This window comes from Sander lucioperca, chromosome 19, assembly GCF_008315115.2.
Source record: "Sander lucioperca isolate FBNREF2018 chromosome 19, SLUC_FBN_1.2, whole genome shotgun sequence".
Classification (NCBI taxonomy): Eukaryota; Metazoa; Chordata; class Actinopteri; order Perciformes; family Percidae; genus Sander; species Sander lucioperca.
Window position 1 is genome coordinate 29644377 of NC_050191.1, and position 20008 is coordinate 29664384.

Consider the following 20008-nt stretch of genomic DNA (forward strand, 5'->3'; position numbering starts at 1 on the left):
AACAAATATTTAGCAAAATTATCCACAAAGGGATTTTAAACAGCTCATCATATTCTCACCTGGTTTCTCACATGAAGACTGAGGGATGAAGCTGAACAGCTGCACTTCTCTATTGTAAAGATTTGTCACTTCACATTTTAATAACTCGTAATGCTCTGACTTGTGATTAAGGTGAGATGTTGTAAATGTCACAGTGGCAGAACAGTTAAGCTCTGTTGTCTTCACGTCATTCTTATCACCCTCATACAGCCACTTCACTGTGTGGAAACACCCAAAATATACTGACACAGAGCAGTTCAAGGTGACCGTATCATCATTCTGCTGTTCAGTCACTGGTGTAGATGGAGATATTGAGAGAAAAAGACAACAAGAGCAAATTTAACTTCATCACTGTAGTAATATTTATTGTAATGTTTCAGTATTTTGTTCTAACAAAACAGTTTAAAAACATTATGATGTAAATACTCACTGGTAACAACAGACAGAGCAACTACTGTGTATTCACCATGTTGTTCTTCTGATCTGAACTGTCTGCAAGCGTAACGAGCAGCATCCTCATCTGTGACCTTCTTTATAACCAGAGAACAGTTCTCTGTAACACTCAGTCTGTCTGATTTAGTTTTGGCTTCTTCCTGAATCTGCCTGTGTTTAGACAGTGTCACTCTGTTTCCTAAACCAATGAAGAGCCATTCAGTACTGTTACACTGATCCTGATCTATCACACCTTCACAAGACAAAGTGACTTCACTTCCAACTCTGACAGTGGAGGAGGAATACCTCACAGCTGCTGCTGTTGATAAAAAGAGAGACATATGATAAACTGAAGTATAAATATGATGTTATGTTCATAGTTAGTGTGATGATCACTTTAAATAAGTTTGCAAATGTGTATCATGTTTGATTTAAAAGAGTTCACTAAACTCACCATGTTACAATAAAACTTGTATTCTCCTACCTTTAAACTGAACCAGCAGCATCAGAAATGAAGACATTATAATTAATCTGAACTGAGCCATCGTGCTTCTCTCTCGGTCTCACCCTTTCAACTGTCAAAGTCTCTGATGCGCTGCATCTTAAACATGAAAATAGCATCTACGTCCTGTGATAATGATGGAGTCACTTCCTAACAATGACTTCATCTCCTCTGTTACCTGTTGAAGTGATGTGTAATATTAGCTTTTATTCTCTCTGTGATAATCCCCTGACTTGTCATTATTCTCATGAACACTTCTTCTGAACGCAGACTGAGACATTGTTTTAGATGCATTTATATGTTACATAGACAAATGTTGGAGCCCAGCACAAACAGAGGTGTTCAACCCAACAGAGGGAAGATTTATTACGAGAGCTGAGAGATCAAGAAGAGGTCAGCTGATCAGAGGCGAGCTGCAGTGTGGTCTGTGTGCTGAAAAGAGAGAGAGAACTACAAAGCAAATGTTAAAACTGAAGTTTTATTTGCAAATGTATATTATTGTAATGTGAGGGTTCAATATGTGGTGGTTGGTTTACTCATAATGAGAAGTAAGCAGCGATATCCTGTTCTCCACACATCATCAGCTCCACACTTCCTCACTTTCTCACTCACATGGAGCTAAACTAACCAATCAGACGCTATCAGAACTTAGACTGAGTTAAATGTGAGGAAAACCACAGAGGTAGATTCATAACTGCTGATGTAAATAATTAAATATATTAACAGTTATCTGTATGATTGCAAAAATATTTTTTAGTAAATTAACTCAAATATATGAATTAACTTGTAAACCTTGTATTATTATCAGCCATAACAAAGACAGGGTTGTTACAAATTCCATTAAGACTCAAAGCTCATTAAATCCAAACACAAAGAACCAGAAAATCTAAAACTAACAACAACAACAACATTTTGAAACCAGAAGAAAATTTAGATTCAAGATTAGATTCAGCTTTATTGTTGTTGCACAGAGTACAAGTACTGACACAACGACATGCAGTTTAAGTGCAAAAAGCAGCAACATGCAGAGTAATGTAAATATAACATTATATAATAAACAGAATAAACAGATATGAATAAACAGATATACCGTATACAGTATCAACATGAGCAGCAGTTACAGTTGGCAGCGCAGGTATAAGTATAAAATATACATTGCAGGTGTAAGTACAATACACCTATATAATAACAATAATGCTAATATCAGACATGATGACAGAATAAACAGCTGGAGGAATGATATGAATACTGTGTATAGCCTATAGATCAGATATATGGACAGAGGTCTTCAATGACATTCTTTTTAAATACAGACAGTGGAAAAATGTCCGTCTTAGTATTACTTGATCTCAGTGCTGCATTTGTGGAGCAGGTGATGAGGAGAGGTCAGCGATCATTACAGAAAATATATCAAGTTATCTGTTTTAGAGGAAGTTAAGGTTCTGGACTGACTCACAGGGGGCTTCTTAATAAGAGATCAGATCAAGACTTAAGTCTCTTTGTCCAGCTCAGACTAAAATAGAAACAGCTCAGCACAGAAAACACATTCAGTCATCCATCAACATATCATTTAGTTATCTACTCATGTAAAATATGATGAGATGATGTTTAACAGCAGAGGACTCTGTGGTGAGTTGATGTTGTTGATCAGTGGATTCAGACGGAGGTAGAAGGCTCTGCAACGTTTTCATAGATCACCGTACCTTCATTTTCATCTTCATCATCATGCTCCTGTAAAAACGGAGCAAATAAATGTCTGATTCAACACAGATCTTGCTCTGTAAAGTTACAATTTTATAGACATTGAAATGTTTGTTGTTTACTCACAATGTTTTCTTCCATCTGTGTTTTTTTCCCTTAACACTAGAACGGCCATGACGGTCATTTTGACCGTTTTGAAATGTATATGTGTAATAACTTTGCTGAATAAAAAAATACAATCCTGCTGCTGCCTGACTTTTCCTAAAATAGTCTGTATTTTAATTTAAAATTGTTTTTATATACATTACACAAAAGGCAAAGAAAATACAATCACTTTTACCTATTTCGGCCATACATGGTCATATTGACCGCTCGGATTTTCGCGGTATTGTTTTTAATTTTTCACGCGGTTGAAGATGCATCTTGGTTGCTTAGTAACTACCATAGTCTCTGTCAGAGCAACGTAACTAGCGGTCTCGAGTAACAAGTGTGGGCATCACCGATGGGCCGAAGGCAAAGCCAGAGTCGGTAACGTAGGCTACTACGGCGTGGATGGACTCTGTTCTGAATCAGAAGGCAAACACCGGGCGCTCGCTCTGTGAAAGGCGCGGTACACGTAGATGGCCGGTGGCTGTTTACATGTTCATATAACTTTATACATCCTCGAACTGGCTGGAATCATTGCACACATCCTCTCCAAGGAGTGCACCAGCAGTAAAATTGTCCGGCGGAAGTTTATGCAGCAACTGGCAGAGGAGCTGAGAGCGGAGTTTATGGAGGAAAAAAGGGCCGCGGCGCACGGTCCGAGCAGCGCTGTGTACCGCAGCAGACGCCAAAACAGAGGCAGTGCCAGGTTAGGTTACAGCTAAATGTTCAAATAAGATACTTATAATTGTTATTTGGCTATTATGAGTTAAGTTGAATGAATTTCCACACCGTATTTTTCAGAATATTAATGTATGAAATAATTACGGTTTACTATGCCATGATATGAATAATTGAAACACATATTACTACTCAAATGTATAATTAAACTCGTAAAAATGTACATTTTGGTGTTATTACGTTTTTCTAAAGATATCCTAACACAATACATAATACAATATCGCAATTAGGTATTTATCATGAGAGATTATAGAGTTTGGAATCTGGCGGTCAAAATGACCGCTCACGGCACTTCTAGTAGTTATGGAATTCCGGCACTTCTAGTGTTAAAAGACAAAAAGACAAATAAGAGTTGACTTTAGCTTTCACAATAAAAATCCAGGTTTATCCAACTTTTTCAAAATAAAAGTTTCCTCTATGAATGTTCTCACCTTCAGCTCTTGCCCATACGTTGACCGCCACAACACTTATTATGAGTGTTGCTAAACCCAGAGGCACGACGATGATCCTCCACCAGCCTGAAACAGGAAGTTAGAAGTGTTAAATATAGTCAGAGGTGTTATGATGACAAGCTACTTGTTAGCATGTTCTTGTGCTGTCTCTATATCTCTAATATCTGAATGAACAAAGTGTCTTTTGCCTGCATGTCTTTTCTGACTGTAAATGTAGTTCTGTTCTGTTCAGTCACTACCTTCTGGTTTTCCTCCATCGTTGTTGTTTTCAGATGTTGGGTTGTTTGTCTCTTCTGATGTCCGATTATTTCCTGTTGTCATTGGTGATTTATTCATAGTAGTTGTTGCATCATCACCATAACAAACACAACAACAAAACTGTTCAGTTAGAAAACATTCCACAAATTATCCACAAAGGGATTTTAAACAGATCATCATATTCTCACCTGGTTTCTCACCTGAGGACTGAGGAGGGATGAAGCTGAACAGCTGCACTTCTCCAGTGTTAACATGATTCACTTCACATTTCAATAACTTGTAATACTTTGACTTCTGATTAAGATCAGATGTAAATGTCACATAGCCTGAACAGTCAAGCTGTGTTGTCTCCACGTCAGTCTCATCACCCTCATACAGCCACTTCACTGTGTGTTCACACCAATATCTCGACACAGAGCAGTTCAAGGTGACCGTATCATCGTTCTTCTCTTCAGTCACTGGTGAAGATGGAGATATTGAGAGAGAAAAAATTTTACTTCATCACTGTAATCATATTTATTGTAATGTTTCAGTATATTGTTCTTACAAAACAGTTTGAAAACATTATGATGTAAATACTCACTGGTAACAACAAACAGATCAACCTCAGTGTCTTCACCATGTTGTTCTCCTGATCTGAATTGTGTGCAGGTGTAACGGCCAGCATCCTCATCTGTGACCTTCTTTATAACCAGAGAACATTTATCTGTAACACTCAGTCTGTCTGATTTAGCTTTGGCTCCTTTTTGAATCTGCCCGTGTTCAAACAGTGCTACTGTGTTTCTTCTATCCCAGAAAAACCAGGTAGTACTGTTACACTTCTCCTGATCATCTGTCACACCTTCACAAGACAAAGTGACTTCATCTCCACCTCTGACAGTGGAGAAGGATAACTTCCCAGCCACTGCTGTTGATAAAAAGAGAGAAATATGATAAACTGAAACATGAATATGACTGTTATGTTCAGTGTTGGCTTGACGATCATTTTAGATAAGTCTGCAAATGTGTCTCATTTTTGGTTCCCAAGAATTCACTAAACTCACCACGTAACAACAAAACTTGTATTCTCCTACCTTTAAACTGAACCAGCAGCATCAGAAATGAAGACATTATAATCCATCTGATCTGATCCATCGTGCTTCTCTCTCAGTCTCACCCTTTCAACTGTCAAAGTCTCTGATGCGCTGCATCTTAAACATGAATTTAGCATCTACTTCCTGTGATAATGATAGAGTCACTTCCTAACAATGACTTCATCTCCTCTGTTAGCTGTTTAAGTGATGTGTAATATTACCTCTCTGTGGCAATCACCTAACCTTTCATTATTATGAAAGGTTAGGTGATTGCCTAACCTTTCATATTGTTTTAGATGCATTTATATGTTACATAGACAACTGTTGGAGCCCAGTGCAAACAGAGGTGTTGAACCCAACAGAGGGAAGGTTTACTACGAGAGCTGAGAGAACAAGAAGAGGTCAGCTGATCAGAGGCCAGCTGAAGTGTAGTCTGTGTGCTGAAAAGAGAGAGAGAGAACTACAAAACAAGTGCTGAATATAGTTTTATTTGCAAATGTATATTATTGTAACGTGAGGGTTCGATATGTGGTGGTTGTTTCACTCATAATGAGAAGTAAGCAGCGATATCCTGTTCTCCACACATCGTCAGCTCCACCACAATAACACTTCCTTGTTTCTCACTCACATGGAGCTAAACTAACCAATCAGACGCTATCAGAACTTAGACTGAGTTAAATGTGAGGAAAACCACAGAGGTAGATTCATAACTGCTGATGTAAATAATTAAATACATTAATAGTTATCTGTATAATGATTGCAAAAATATTTTTTAGTAAATTAACTCAAATATATGAATTAACTTGTAAACCTTGTATTATTATCAGCCATAACAAATACAGGGTTGTTACAAATTCCATTAAGACTCAAAGCTCATTAAATCCAAACACAAAGACCCAGAAAATCTAAAACTCACAGATACATTTTGAAACCAGAAGAAAATTAGATTCAAAATTAGATTTAGCTTTATTGTTGTTGCACAGAGTACAAGTACTGACACAACAACATGCAGTTTAAGTGCAAAAAGCAGCAACATGCAGAGTAATGTAAATATAACATTATATAATAAACAGAATAAACAGATATGAATAAACAGATATACCGTATACAGTATCAACATGAGCAGCAGTTACAGTTGGCAGCGCAGGTATAAGTATAAAATATACATTGCAGGTGTAAGTACAATACACCTATATAATAACAATAATGCTAATATCAGACATGATGACAGAATAAACAGCTGGAGGAATGATATGAATACTGTGTATAGCCTATAGATCAGATATATGGACAGAAGTCTTCAATGACATTCTTTTTAAATACAGACAGTGGCAAAATGTCCGTCTTAGTATTACTTGATCTCAGTGCTGCATTTGTGGAGCAGGTGATGAGGAGAGGTCAGCGATCATTACAGAAAATATATCAAGTTATCTGTTTTAGAGGAAGTTAAGGTTCTGGACTGACTCACAGGGGGCTTCTTAATAAGAGATCAGATCAAGACTTAAGTCTCTTTGTCCAGCTCAGACTAAAATAGAAACAGCTTAGCACAGAAAACACATTCAGTCATCCATCAACATATCATTTAGTTATCTACTAATGTAAAATATGATGAGATGATGTTTAACAGCAGAGGACTCTGTGGTGAGTTGATGTTGTTGATCAGTGGAGTCAGACAGAGGTAGAAAGCTCTGCAATGTTTTCATAGATCACTGTACCTTCATCTTCATCTTCATCTTCATCTTCATCATCATGCTCCTGTAAAAACGGAGCAAATAAATGTCTGATTCAACACAGATTTTGCTCTGTAAAGTTATAATTTTATAGACATTGAAATGTTTGTTGTTTACTCACAATGTTTTCTTCCATCTGTGTTTTTTTCCCTTAAAAGACAAAAAGACAAATAAGAGTTGACTTTAGCTTTCACAATAAAAATCCAGGTTTATCCAACTTTTTCAAAATAAAAGTTTCCTCTATGAATGTTCTCACCTTTAGCTCTTGCCCATATGTTGACCGCCACAACACTTGTTATGAGTGTTGCTAAACCCAGAGGCACGACGATGATCCTCCAGCAGCCTGAAACAGGAAGTTAGAAGTGTTACATATAGTCAGAGGTGATGACGAGCTACTTGTTAGCGTGTTCTTGTGCTGTCTCTATATCTCTAATATCTGAATGAACAAAGTGTCTTTTGCCTGCATGTCTTTTCTGACTGTAAATGTAGTTCTGTTCTGTTCAGTCACTACCTTCAGGTTTTCCTCCATCGTTGTTGTTTTCAGATGTCGGGTTGTTTGTCTCTTCTGATGTCCGATTATTTCCTGTTGTCATTGGTGATTTATTCATAGTAGTTGTTGCATCATCACCATAACAAACACAACAACAAAACTGTTCAGTTAGAAAAAAATCCACAAATTATCCACCTTGTTTCTCACCTGAGGACTGAGGAGGGATGAAGCTGAACAGCTGCACTTCTCCAGTGTGAACATGATTCACTTCACATTTCAATAACTTGTAATACTTTGACTTCTGATTAAGATCAGATGTTGTAAATGTCACATAGGCTGAACAGGAAAGCTGTGTTGTTTCCACGTCATTCTCATCACCCTCATACAGCCACTTCACTGTGTGTTCACACCAATATCTCGACACAGAGCAGATCAATGTGACCATATCATCGTTCTTCTCTTCAGTCACTGGTGAAGACGGAGAAGTTGAGAGAGAAAAAAATAACTTTATCACTTTATCACATCATATTTATTGTAATGTTTCAGTATATTGTTCTTACAATGTGTTTTCTTTGAAAACCGTATGATGTAAATACTCACTGGTAACAACAAACAGATCAACATCAGTGTCTTCACCATGTTGTTGTCCTGATCTGAACTGTGTGCAGGTGTAACGGCCAGCATCTTCAAGTGTGACATTCTTTATAACCAGAGAACCGTTCTCTGTAACACTCAGTCTGTCTGATTTAGTTTTGGCTCCTTTTTGAATCTGCCCGTGTTCAAACAGTGCTACTGTGTTTCTTCTATCCCAGAAGAACCAAGTAGTACTGTTACACTTCTCCTGATCATCTGTCACACATTCACAAGACAAAGTGACTTCATCTCCAACTATGACAGTGGAGAAGGATAACTTCCCAGCCACTGCTGTTGATAAAAAGAGAGAAATATGATAAACTGAAACATGAATATGACTGTTATGTTCATTGTTGGCTTGACTATCATTTTAGATAAGTCTGCAAATGTGTCTCATGTTTGGTTTCCAAGAGTTCACTAAACTCACCATGTTGCAACAAAACTTGTATTCTCCTACCTTTAAACTGAACCAGCAGCATCAGAAATGAAGACATTATAATCCATTTGAACTGATCCATCGTGCTTCTCTCTCAGTCTCACGCTCTCAACTGTCAAAGTCTCTGATGTGCTGCGTCTTAAACATGAATATAGCATCTACTTCCTGTCGTCACTCCCTAATACTAACCTCATCTCTGCTCTGTTAGAAGTGTTAAATGTATTTGTTGCAGCTTGAATCTCTCTGACTTTTGTGTGGATATCAAAAGAGTAAAAAGCATTTTAAGTTTTAAGTTGGATGCATTTGGCTATTTTTTTTATCTACACTAGTTTACAGTGAGGGTGATGGTGTACAAGGTCTTAATCAGCAACAGAAAAGAGGAAGCTGACCGTTTTGAAGATTGTAAGTTAAGATAAAGTTAAGATTGTTTTCTTTATATGGTTTTTATTAGGAAACAGACAGGATTGATGTTTGACAGCACACATGGACATACAGGTGAAGAGTCAAACTCCTCGCACACAGGTATTTCACTCTTTATGTCCGTAATGCAATACAGTGATTCAATAGCAGCTGAAAGAACACATAAGATGATGTTTTAGTGTCTGACACCTGTTGGTTCCTCATTTTATCTTTGCACTTTGTGCAGTGTTTCCTGACAATGTGGTTAACAGCAGCAGCAGCAGAGCTCTGCCAGTTTTAACCTCTGACGAGGACTGTTATGTCTCGTCAAGTTTGTTAAGTGTAGTCACTCATGTCTTGTCTTGTTGTGCACTTCCTGTTTTATTTTGTATTCACTTTCCCTCTCGTTTCAGACCCTGACTTCCTCCCTTTGTGTGATTTTCCTGCCAGTGTGATTGTCTCCCCACCCCTGATTGTTTTCACCTGGTCTCCCCTACCTCTTGTATAAATAGTCCTTGTCTCCCTTTGTCTTGTGCCAGTTCGTCTTGTCTTGTCTCCATGTCAGTCTTGTCAACGTTCCAGCCAGGTTATATACGCCATTAAGTTTGTTTGTTTATATCCTCCTTGTGAGCGCCTTTTGTTTAAACCATTTTTCTAGTAAAGACTTTATTTTGTTACACTTTTAACCGTGTCTCTGAGTCGTGCATTTGAGCGATACTATAAATAAAATTGAATTTAATTATATATATATACCGCCAAACTTTGGCATAAGGAGTCAGGTTGGGTTGGAGTCGTCAAACAAACACAGGACTTTCAGGGTTTGAGTCCCGGCTGAAAATAAAAGTAAACGGAAACTGTTCTTAAAACTTAACGAACGTCATGTTCTGCGTCGTGTGCGTGTAACCTTCAGGAAAGGAATTAATGTCTGATTTGAAAAACCCAAACCACCATCTTTTTATCAACTTAACTAAGTCGTTTTTGTGCCTAAACCTAATCAAACTGCAACCATTTCACAAATTTAAAGACGTGTTTAAAATTGCAACCGTTACCTTCTCTGGTTTAGTTATGAGGTCGTATTTCCGCCACCGCTAGGGTAGGACACTGCTGTGGGTCGTATTTGAGGGTTAGGAACAAACACCTCATATCGTCGTATGGTTCGGAGGACTTGTTACAACATCTACACTGTACATATGTTCTTAAATAAAAAAATAAAAAAACTTTAAAATGGAGTAATAACAAGGACAGCTCTGTCAAATTCTGTCCAAGTAATGCCCTCTCAACTATGAGCTCAGAATACATCCCATGCACTATAAAGTGTGTATTATATAGTGAGCTAACCCAGTTTGCAGGGGCATCAGTCACAAGTGGACAGAGCAGGGCTTCGAGCCACACTGAGGTCCGACCCCAGAGACAGAGCAGCCAATGACCCAGTTTAAAACTCCACTGACTTAAAAACAGACTTTCTTTCAAAGACAGAAGCTACTTCAGAAGTTTCTTTTATCTCTTTTTTTAGAAGCAGTGGCTTGAAGAAAAAAAGAAGTGGATCCCAAAGCGGAGTATGGCGTCCCCCTGGGGTCCGTGATAGGGTGTGCTGCATAATGTTGAGTAGTCATTTACTGGGAAATCTTCTGCAGAATGATATCACGTGTTTCTTTTTGTCTTTCTGTAAGTCAGGGAGCCTGTGAAGGGTTATGAATTCCTGCTCCACATAATTTCCAACAATCCAAATCCTGTCCGACTTCGTCCCTGCTGGTCGTTTAATCTGATGCACGTTCAGTGGTGTTAAATTGGCCATAAATACCCATGAGGGAAGAGACAGAAGAGCTCAACAATATGACTTAAAAATCTATATCTTGACACATGTTCCTAGATAATGATTAATGTAACACTAGTGGCATGCCTCTATGGAGGACAATGTCTGCCAGTCTGTTGGTCCACCAGACTGAAATATCAACAACTATCGGATGGATTGCTTTGAAAATTCAACTCAGTCCCAAGTCATCTAAATATTGCCGCTTGGATGGACCTTATGGCGTCACTTTTTGACACCCTTGGTATCCCTTTGGCATCATTTTTCAAACATGCAGGATAAAAGCCCTTATAGCCCTTTCCCACTAGCCAAAAACCCCACTAACACCCACTAATATCTGGCTTTTGTCTAAAGTGGTAAAGGTTACAATCGGCATTCATTCCCAGGAGAGTCTCACATTACCAAACCTTCCTTCACAGCGCTGCGGAGGAGGGTCTGGCTTGTCCACACAGCATTCCTGGATAGGGGAAAAACATGCATCTTGGGCGGCGCTAAGTGCCGGACGGAGCCACGGTGCCTCTGCAAAATAGCCTCTGGAAGGAACTTGTTTTGGTGGAACATGTGTACTAGGGCTGCAGCTAACGATTATTTTTGTAATCGAATATTCTAGCAATTATTTCATCGATTAATCGAGTAATCGGATAAAAAATGATTTTGCCTTAACCTCTCAAGGATCACTGTACCATGGACGGCACACTTTGTGGCTGTGGCGTCACTGTAACCTCCATTCATGAATGTTTTTATAACTTTAAAGCATTAAATCTTCAAAATATACAGCCATGCGACACAACAATTGAAAGCTTAGTCTCTCATGATTCAATTAAGCCCACATACAAAGCATAAGATGATTTATAGCAGTTACACAACTGTTATAAAACGTAGCTTCTTACCGATTTTTCCTGCTAAAAGCTAAGGAGTTAGCCATCACGGGGGTGTCTTTGGTGTCTTTTTAGCCTTCACAGGAGTTTTTCTATCCAGCCTGGAAGTTGTGCCTTTTTTTGGAGTTGTTGAGTAATAAATCCAAACTCTTACATCCTAGATTTATCCACTTGATATCCATAATTTATCACGTTTTCGGTTTCTAGCTCCATGCTACAGTCTAGCATAATTCTCCCATGATGCTTTGCGAGATTGTGTTGACGTCTTTCAACCAATGGGAAGGCAGGTCCATCATACAAAGACTATGTAGTTGAAAAGATAGATCACTCCAGCGAATCCGAGCGAGAACAAAGGCTATATAGTAGGAAAGATAGGTCACTCCATCTATCTAGTCATATCAACTCACGACATTAGGCTACAACCGCTAAAAATACTGCACGTTCTAGCTAGCGCTAGTACGTTAAGCTAACATCAATACGTTACCTTGTGTCGGCTGGGCTTGGTGAGCTGACATTAACAACAGGATGTTTTCGGCTCAGGTATTGGATCATAGTTGATGTGCTGTTGTGGTACGCAAGTTCTACTTTGCAGTACACACATTGTACCTTGTTACCTTCTTTTTTTAGTTTAAAATGATCCCAAACCTTTGACATTTTTTGCCTTTTCCTGGTGGTATCTTGGCTCTCCGCCATCGTGCCACTGAATGTTGTGTGCGTCGTTAATAACGGTCCGTGTGAAACAATGAGTCTGAGCGGAGCGGGCCGCATAACGCGACTGATTGGAATTAAACGAAGCTTCGAGGCAGAGAATTTGCCTCAAAGCTTTTTTTTGTAATCGAATTATTCAAGTAATCATTTCAGCCCTAATGTGTACGTTCAAAAGTAGTTTTAGTCGTGCAACAGAAAACTCAGATTGGACAGATAGTCTAGCTAGCTGTCTGGATTTACCCTGCAGAGATCTGAGGAGCAGTTAACCACAGTCCTCCGGAGTTTAACATTACAACACAAAGAAAGAGGACGGTAACGGACATCCGGCCTTAAAGAGGGACATCCGGCAGAATTTCCTGCGGCAACGGAGCAATCCCGGAAGTGGAACGTCATGGATATAGACTACTCCCGGGACAAATGTCTCTGTATAGGCACGGGTATTTATCGGCTCCAGGTCCGATCAACAGTGATTAAAACAGGGCAGCCAGTACGCTGATTTTTGGCCTTTTGTTCTGTTTCTGTGAGCAGAATAAATGGAAATCCTGGTTCAGTGGATCAGCTCTTTGACCGGCAGCATCTGGATGGATGGATGTAAATGCACCAAAACATCTCTCACCGGATAGATGATTCTGCATTTTAGAAGTCTATCTCTACTGGTTTTCTCTTTCTTTACAGCCTCAAACCCTGACTTCATTATCGCTTATACTTTGAGTTATCTGGAGTATTTGGGGTTTTGTAAAAGAAGGGAAGTGGCTTTCACACTAAGCCTAGAGACAAATAACACGTCTTTATCTGCTGTAGGCAGTCATACAGTCATACAAAAGAAAAGAGCTAATAGCGATCATCATTAGCTACACCTGCATATTAAACAGGCCCACTGTCAAAGAAGTCATTACCATTCAATGATATAATGGCTTAAAAATCCACGGTAATGTTGTCTTTTAATTCTCTCCTCAGGCTAATGCATATTTACACCTGAATCTCAATTTTGTAGAAATAATTAGAAGCTGCAATCCATCCAGAGATATTTAAAACTGCAATATGTGTATGCATCAGTGCATTTAATCTAAATTTGACATGGAAGGTAAATGGAGGAAACACCTTAAAGCGGTAAAATATAGCAGTTTTGTGCTGTGTCTGAAATCCCTTTCTCCATAATAACCATTTATGGAGCTAAAAGAGTCTCAATAAAGATAAATGCACACACTACATTCACATATGCACACACATGATTAAATACACACATAGGATACACAAATGCGCACAAAATTCACAAATACACACACAAAATTTAAAAAGCACACAAGATTCACAAATGCATACAAAATTCATAAATGCACACACAATTCAGAAATGCAAACAACATTTACAAATGCACACAAGATTCAGAAATGCACAGGACAAGATTCAGAAAGTCTTTCTGATGCACACACAAATATATCTTGATTTACAAACTGCTCGCAGTCTGTGAACTTCACTGCATTTGTGTGTGAATTTTGAGACTGCCCTGACTTGGCTCGACACACAAATGTCTTTTTTTAAACAGGAATGATCTACAACCAATCAGATATCTCCCTTGTTTTAGCCAATCACAAGAACGCACCCCACGTGGGGGATTGTTTACTTATAAGCCAATCACATGAACGCGTTCACACAGCGCTATATGAATGTGGGTGGAGTCATCCATTCTCGTAGTAATTCACGTAATGTTTTGCTCAACTTTAGGAGCTCCACACAGTCTGACGAGAGCGGCAAACTCCATACCCAGTGAAAGTCACCGTTTCTCGGTTATTGGACGAACGGGGCTATGCCAGCTGCCGGCATAACTTTCGTATATTTACAGTTTGAATTTCGTCACGTCACTACCCCAAGGTCTTATAAAGCTAACTATGGTGTCCAATTTCAATTGAATGCATTTTTGTGAACATTAGGGGTCTCCTTAGGAGGAGCTGCTAGCTAGGCTAGCTGTGTGTCCCATTTAATCCTATGGGAAAGATCGTTGCTACACTTTCGGCATAATTTTCGTATATTTACAGTTTGAATTTCGTCGTGCCACTTATAGAACATCTACCCCAAGGTCTTATAAAGCTACCTATGGTGTCCGATTTCAATTTAATGCTTTTTTGTGAACATTAGGGGTTTCGTTTCAGAGGTCTAAGAGGAGGCTAGCTAGCTCTCATTGATAGAGCTCCATCCAGCCGCAGGGGGTCTGTGAAGGAAGGCAGGCCGGGCAGCGAGGCAGCAACACAGGCAGCACCGGCCACTGAACTCCCGACACACAGTCGGACAAAATTTGCAATTAGCCATCAATTTTCGTAAAACGGCCCCTATTTGACCTCTACATAGTTGATTTCTTGCCTAAAATGTTGTCAGAAGTGAATTTAATGATGAATAAGATGGTGAAAATTGTTAAAAATGTCCCGTTGTTGGTTGTTGCTCCGTCTGCAAGTTCCGAGTTAGCAGTGGGCGTGACTTATAAGTTCGACCAATCAAGTACACCTAGGAAAAGGGAAAAGGGAAAAGACCCTGCTCTGAAGTAGGAGCTAAAAAAGTATGCTACTGAGGCCAGAGGAACTTAAAAATCCCCAAAATTGTCCTGTCGGAACACAACGAAAAAAGTGTTCTAGGAACGTTTAGTTCTAAGAACTGCAAAAATCCCTCTGGTCGGAAAGCCCCTCATGACTCCTACACCACATTCATATAGCGCTGTGTGAATGCGTTCAAATGATTGGCTTATAAGTAAACAATCCCCCACGTGGGGTTCTTGTGATTGGCTAAAACAAGGGAGATATCTGATTGGTTGTAGATCATTCCCTGTTTAAAAAAAGGCATTTGTGTGTCGAGCCAAGTCGACAATGCAGTGAAGTTCACAGACTGCAAGCAGTTTGTAAATCAAGATATATTGTGTTTATTTATCTTTATTGAGACTCTTTTAGCTCCATAATCATTTAGTGGTTTATAGCGAGCAGTACATTGAGATTTCAGACGCACACACACGCACACACACACACACGCACACACACACACACACACACACACACACACACACACACACATCCTGACAATTAACATTTTTTATTATGAAAGGGGGAATAAGAGTACAAATGTTTCAGCCTCGAGCCTTTGAATGTCTGTGTGTTTATGGGTTTGACCCCACGCACAGCATCTCTGAGCTGCAGGCTCTCAATCATTAAGTGATCCAATTAGATGCCACAAAAGATAATCTACTGCAACATCGGATGAGTCATCATAAAAGAACAACCAGGGACATTTCGGATTCAAAACAGCCCTGAGTTAAAAAGAAAAAAAACGCAAACGCCCGCATCAGTCGTGTTGCTTCAGGTAACGATGAGACATAGAATATGATCCATGGAGTCCAGTTTGAGCAACAGATCCATGAGTTTCAAAGTTTATCTGACACCAAAACGCTTCACAGCAGCTTTTTAATACTCCTACATAGGATTTAAAAACTCTGAAAACTCATCACAGCAGCAGTTGTTTGACTTTCCATCACAACAACTGCAGGGGAAATATGGTGTATGTGTTGCAAAGAAATCTGCCAAGAATGTGACCGTACGTGTATTTTGGACGCTCTTTAGTCTAATTATCAGGCTGACATCTCAGACCCGAACAATGGAGCCATCAGTCACTTTCCCTCACCATTGTCAATGACACCAATCACCCTCTATATCCACACTTTACACTGCTGCCACCTGGCCGCACATACAGGACTCTGAGGTGTAGAAGGACTCGCTTTGGCAGAAGTTTTGTCGCTTCTGCCATAGCACTGCGAAACAAACTAGCTCGCTGACTTTGTATCCAATGTCGTTGTTGTAAGTGTGGTTGTTTCTATGTGTCTTTATACCTGTCTTTATGTTATCTGTTAATGTATTTTTCCGTATATATTGCCATGTGCATGAAACAGACTGTGAAAACAAATCTCCCTCATGGGACAATAACTATCTATCTATCTATTGCTTCTCATCACTTAGAACTGAATGAAACTAGCGTTAGCCTATTCTTGTTTTTATGCACATTTTAATAGCACCTAAAAAAATTAAAACATTGCGAAGATTGTACACGTGGCTGAGGTGAAAGACTTGCACTGGAACCAGACTTAACAACGACAAAGAATGTGACTTTAACGTCCGCCAAAGCATCTACTATTGATGCAAACAAAATATATTTTGATCACGTTTTTTGTCATTTAAGATTTGACTAGTGCTCTTTTAATTAAATCATCTCATTGCTCCCTTTCAATTGTTTAATGGCACCTGACTGGAGAATTAGCACCATGGCTGTAAAAACAGTAAAGGATGAAAACACTGATTACAGTACTTATTTTTTGTTGCAGATTTTCTAGAAAATCTGTTAAAATTTGAGCTACATTTGGATGGAAAATAGACTCCTGTTTCTCAGCGATCTTTTATCCAAGAGTTTTTAGAAAATCCCATTTGATTTGAGGTACAAAAGCATCCAGAGACAAACTTATTTTGGTGAAACTGATTGCAGTCAGCCTTCCTGTCCTTTGATCTTGTCCTTTGAGCCAACAGCATTCACAGGGTGTCCTGCAGTTGTGATCAGTTTGTGATTACCTGGCTGGAATGAAACAGCCGGGTTCAGATTCCAGTGCTGCAGATCATATTTAACAGGCTCCGCTGTGCTTTATATAAGATCTGATATGTTATATAAGCGCTGTACCTGAGTGAAAATGACTGTATTTATAACGCTGACAGGCTGCGAGTGAACACCTCTCGAGCTGTGATGGCGTTCCCGCTCGGCAGCATTGTTCTATCTTGGTCTATTTTGCTGCACTTAGAGTATCATCATGTCACATGCTGCTCTTCGTATCTCCTCTGTAAATTATGCAGCATTGTTCTTTTGCAAGTTTAAACAGCTGTTACTGCTGTGTTGGAGACACTGAGAAAGTCCAATAAATCCACAGCTGTCGACGCAGACAAGCTTCGGGCTCTGAGCCCCGTGGAGACTGGTGCAGCAGCATCAGCAGCCACTGACCAAGCTTCAGTATTTTATGAGTTGGGAGTGAGACTGTGTTGGAGAGAGGCGTTACTGTATATTCACCTATATCCCAAGATTAACTACCTGAGGCTGGAACATACCCGTCGTTGACTGACAGGATATTTATTAGGAAATCATATCCTGTGTGACATGAAACGATATTCCAGTGAATGAATAATTCAAATGACATGACAACGTAATGGCTCTACCTCCCCAGGGGGGGAAGAAAAGCTCAAACATTTTAATGTTAGAGGTTCCTTTGCTAGCCAAAAGGAGATTGATTTAATTTGCGATCCATTTGCTTCGTAGGTCAGAGAGGTTCTGACATCTCATCAGCGTGGAACCGCTGCTAATGAGAGCTTCCCCCTCATGTCATTCAGTCAAAGTCTAATCAGTTACTCGTTCACCCAGTGGTTCCCTCTTGGCTTTGGATTTTATTGTAATTAAAACCTTATTTTCCTTCCTTTAACATTATAGCCTGTACTGATGGTGGATATGTGCACCTGTCTAACACTTAACTTAGTTCAGAGAGAAATATCCTGTCAACTACTGGCCAGAGTATCATTAAACGTAATATGTATGATCCAACCAGTACTCGTGTAGGTTGTTTGTTCCTCCCCTCTAACACGACCCACAGGAGTGTTTTCCGTCCTCATATCTAAATCAGAGAAGGTAACGGTCGCAGTTTTAAACACGTCTTTACAGTTTTTTCCAATTTCTAACACACTAAAATGCTAAAAACTAAAATGCATGGCACACTTATTTAAACAGACACACAGAGAGCAAAACCTCTTCTCAAGTCTCCAAAAGTCTAAACACGTGTTTCAACAGCGTGTGTGTGTGTGTGTGTGTGTGTGTGTGTGTGTGTGTGTGTGTGTGTGTGTGTGTGTGTGTGTGTGTGTGTGTGTGTGTGTGTAAATATTTCTGTGCATGTGAACAATCTGAAAAATGTTCTACAATTTGAACTATTTTAGTATTATGGCAAAGCATACTAAAGATGAGAGTGCTTTTCATTACAGCCAACAGTGTGTAGTTGGTTAGACAAACATCTGGTAATATGAATGAAGTGTGTGCCATTTGGTGCAAAAGTTTGATTTTGATAATGTTATATGTAGTTTTGGTTGCAGTGCTTCAATTGCAGGATATATGAGATATTTTGCAGTTTGGGTGTGTGGTTTTGTGGTTTTGTAAAAGTATTTTGATAAAACCAGCCTAGTTTGCAACATTGTGTTTTAGCAATTGGAAAAAACTGTAAAGCTGCAAAACGGTCGCAGTTTGGTTAGGTTTAGGCACCAAAATTACTTAGTCCAATCAGACGTTACGTCAAGAGCCTGACGCGGAACGTGACGTAGCTCTATTTGTCCTGGACGAGTTGTATTTTGTTCCAGGAGTCAGGTGCAATAAAATTAAAAGCAGTTTTTCCAAGTTCAGACTGAGTTTAATAATGATAAACTTTATATAGCGCCTTTCAAAACAACATTACAAAGTGTTTGCATGGCAAAAACTAAATGCAGCAATTAAATAGTCGCTACGAGTGGTCAGATATTATCAGTTGTTTTGGTGGAAAACAAAATTAAACACTTTGTCAGTGAACATTTTACTGATATGTTTACATTCATTAACAACATTTCATTCTTCATAAAACACGTAATCCTGGTGGCTTTATGTTTCCACCAAAATGTATTTGTTGTTGCAAAAATTGTTATACTGTATATAAACCTAAAACCTAAATTTACTTAGTTCATCTACGCCATCCATGCAATGTTTTGAAACAGCCTTGTGTGTCCAGAAATGTCTAGTAGAAACTACAGACAACTACAGCAAAACATAAATGGCATTCGCTATGCCTGAATGGCATTTTGTATACACCCAGTTCTTCACATTAAAATGCATGCATTGCAAAGCAGGTTTAGTGTCAGCTGTAGTGTATACGTGCAGCAAATGAATGGAGCAGAAGCTGGAAACTGTATTTAAATGTGGGTCCATCACAGCTGGTAGATCAATCAATCAATCAAATTTTATTTAAAGTGTAGAATCACCATTAGAGATGGTATCAGTGTACTTTACAATTAAGGAAACTCAGAAAGAACTGTTGGATTTGGGAAAAGAAGAACAGGACAGTTGGGTTTAGATAAAGAAGAACGGGACAGTTGGGTTTAGGAAAAGAAGAACGGGACAGTTGGGTTTAGGAAAAGAAGAACGGGACAGTTGGGTTTAGGAAAAGAAGAACGGGACAGTTGGGTTTAGATAAAAAAGAATGGGACAGTTGGGTTTAGGTAAAGAAGAACGGGACAGTTGGGTTTAGGTAAAGAAGAACGGGACAGTTGGGTTTAAGAAAAGAAAAACGGGACGGTTGGGTTTAGGTACAGAAGAACGGGACAGTTGGGTTTAGATAAAGAAGAACGGGACAGTTGGGTTTAGGTAAAGAAGAACGGGACAGTTGGGTTTAGGAAAAGAAAAACGGGACGGTTGGGTTTAGGTAAAGAAGAACGGGACAGTTGGGTTTAGGTAAAGAAGAACGGGACAGTTGGGTTTAGATAAAGAAGAACGGGACAGTTGGGTT

The 20008-nt window shown here is 39.2% G+C and overlaps 2 protein-coding genes across 2 annotated transcripts in view; one reads left to right on the forward strand and one right to left on the reverse strand.

Annotated features, from left to right (window-relative positions):
- The window catches only part of LOC116045413, a 977204-nt gene that overhangs the window by 74626 nt on the left and 882570 nt on the right, over positions 1–20008 (forward strand). The window lies entirely within an intron of this gene.
- LOC116045393 lies at positions 2697–5537 on the reverse strand. Its single transcript, XM_031293027.2, has 5 exons — positions 5343–5537; positions 4853–5176; positions 4458–4727; positions 3991–4077; positions 2697–2704 (listed from the first exon to the last, which is right to left on the reverse strand). Exons 1-5 carry the CDS (start codon positions 5401–5403, stop codon positions 2697–2699), a joined length of 750 nt encoding a protein of 249 aa, XP_031148887.1. The 5' UTR covers positions 5404–5537.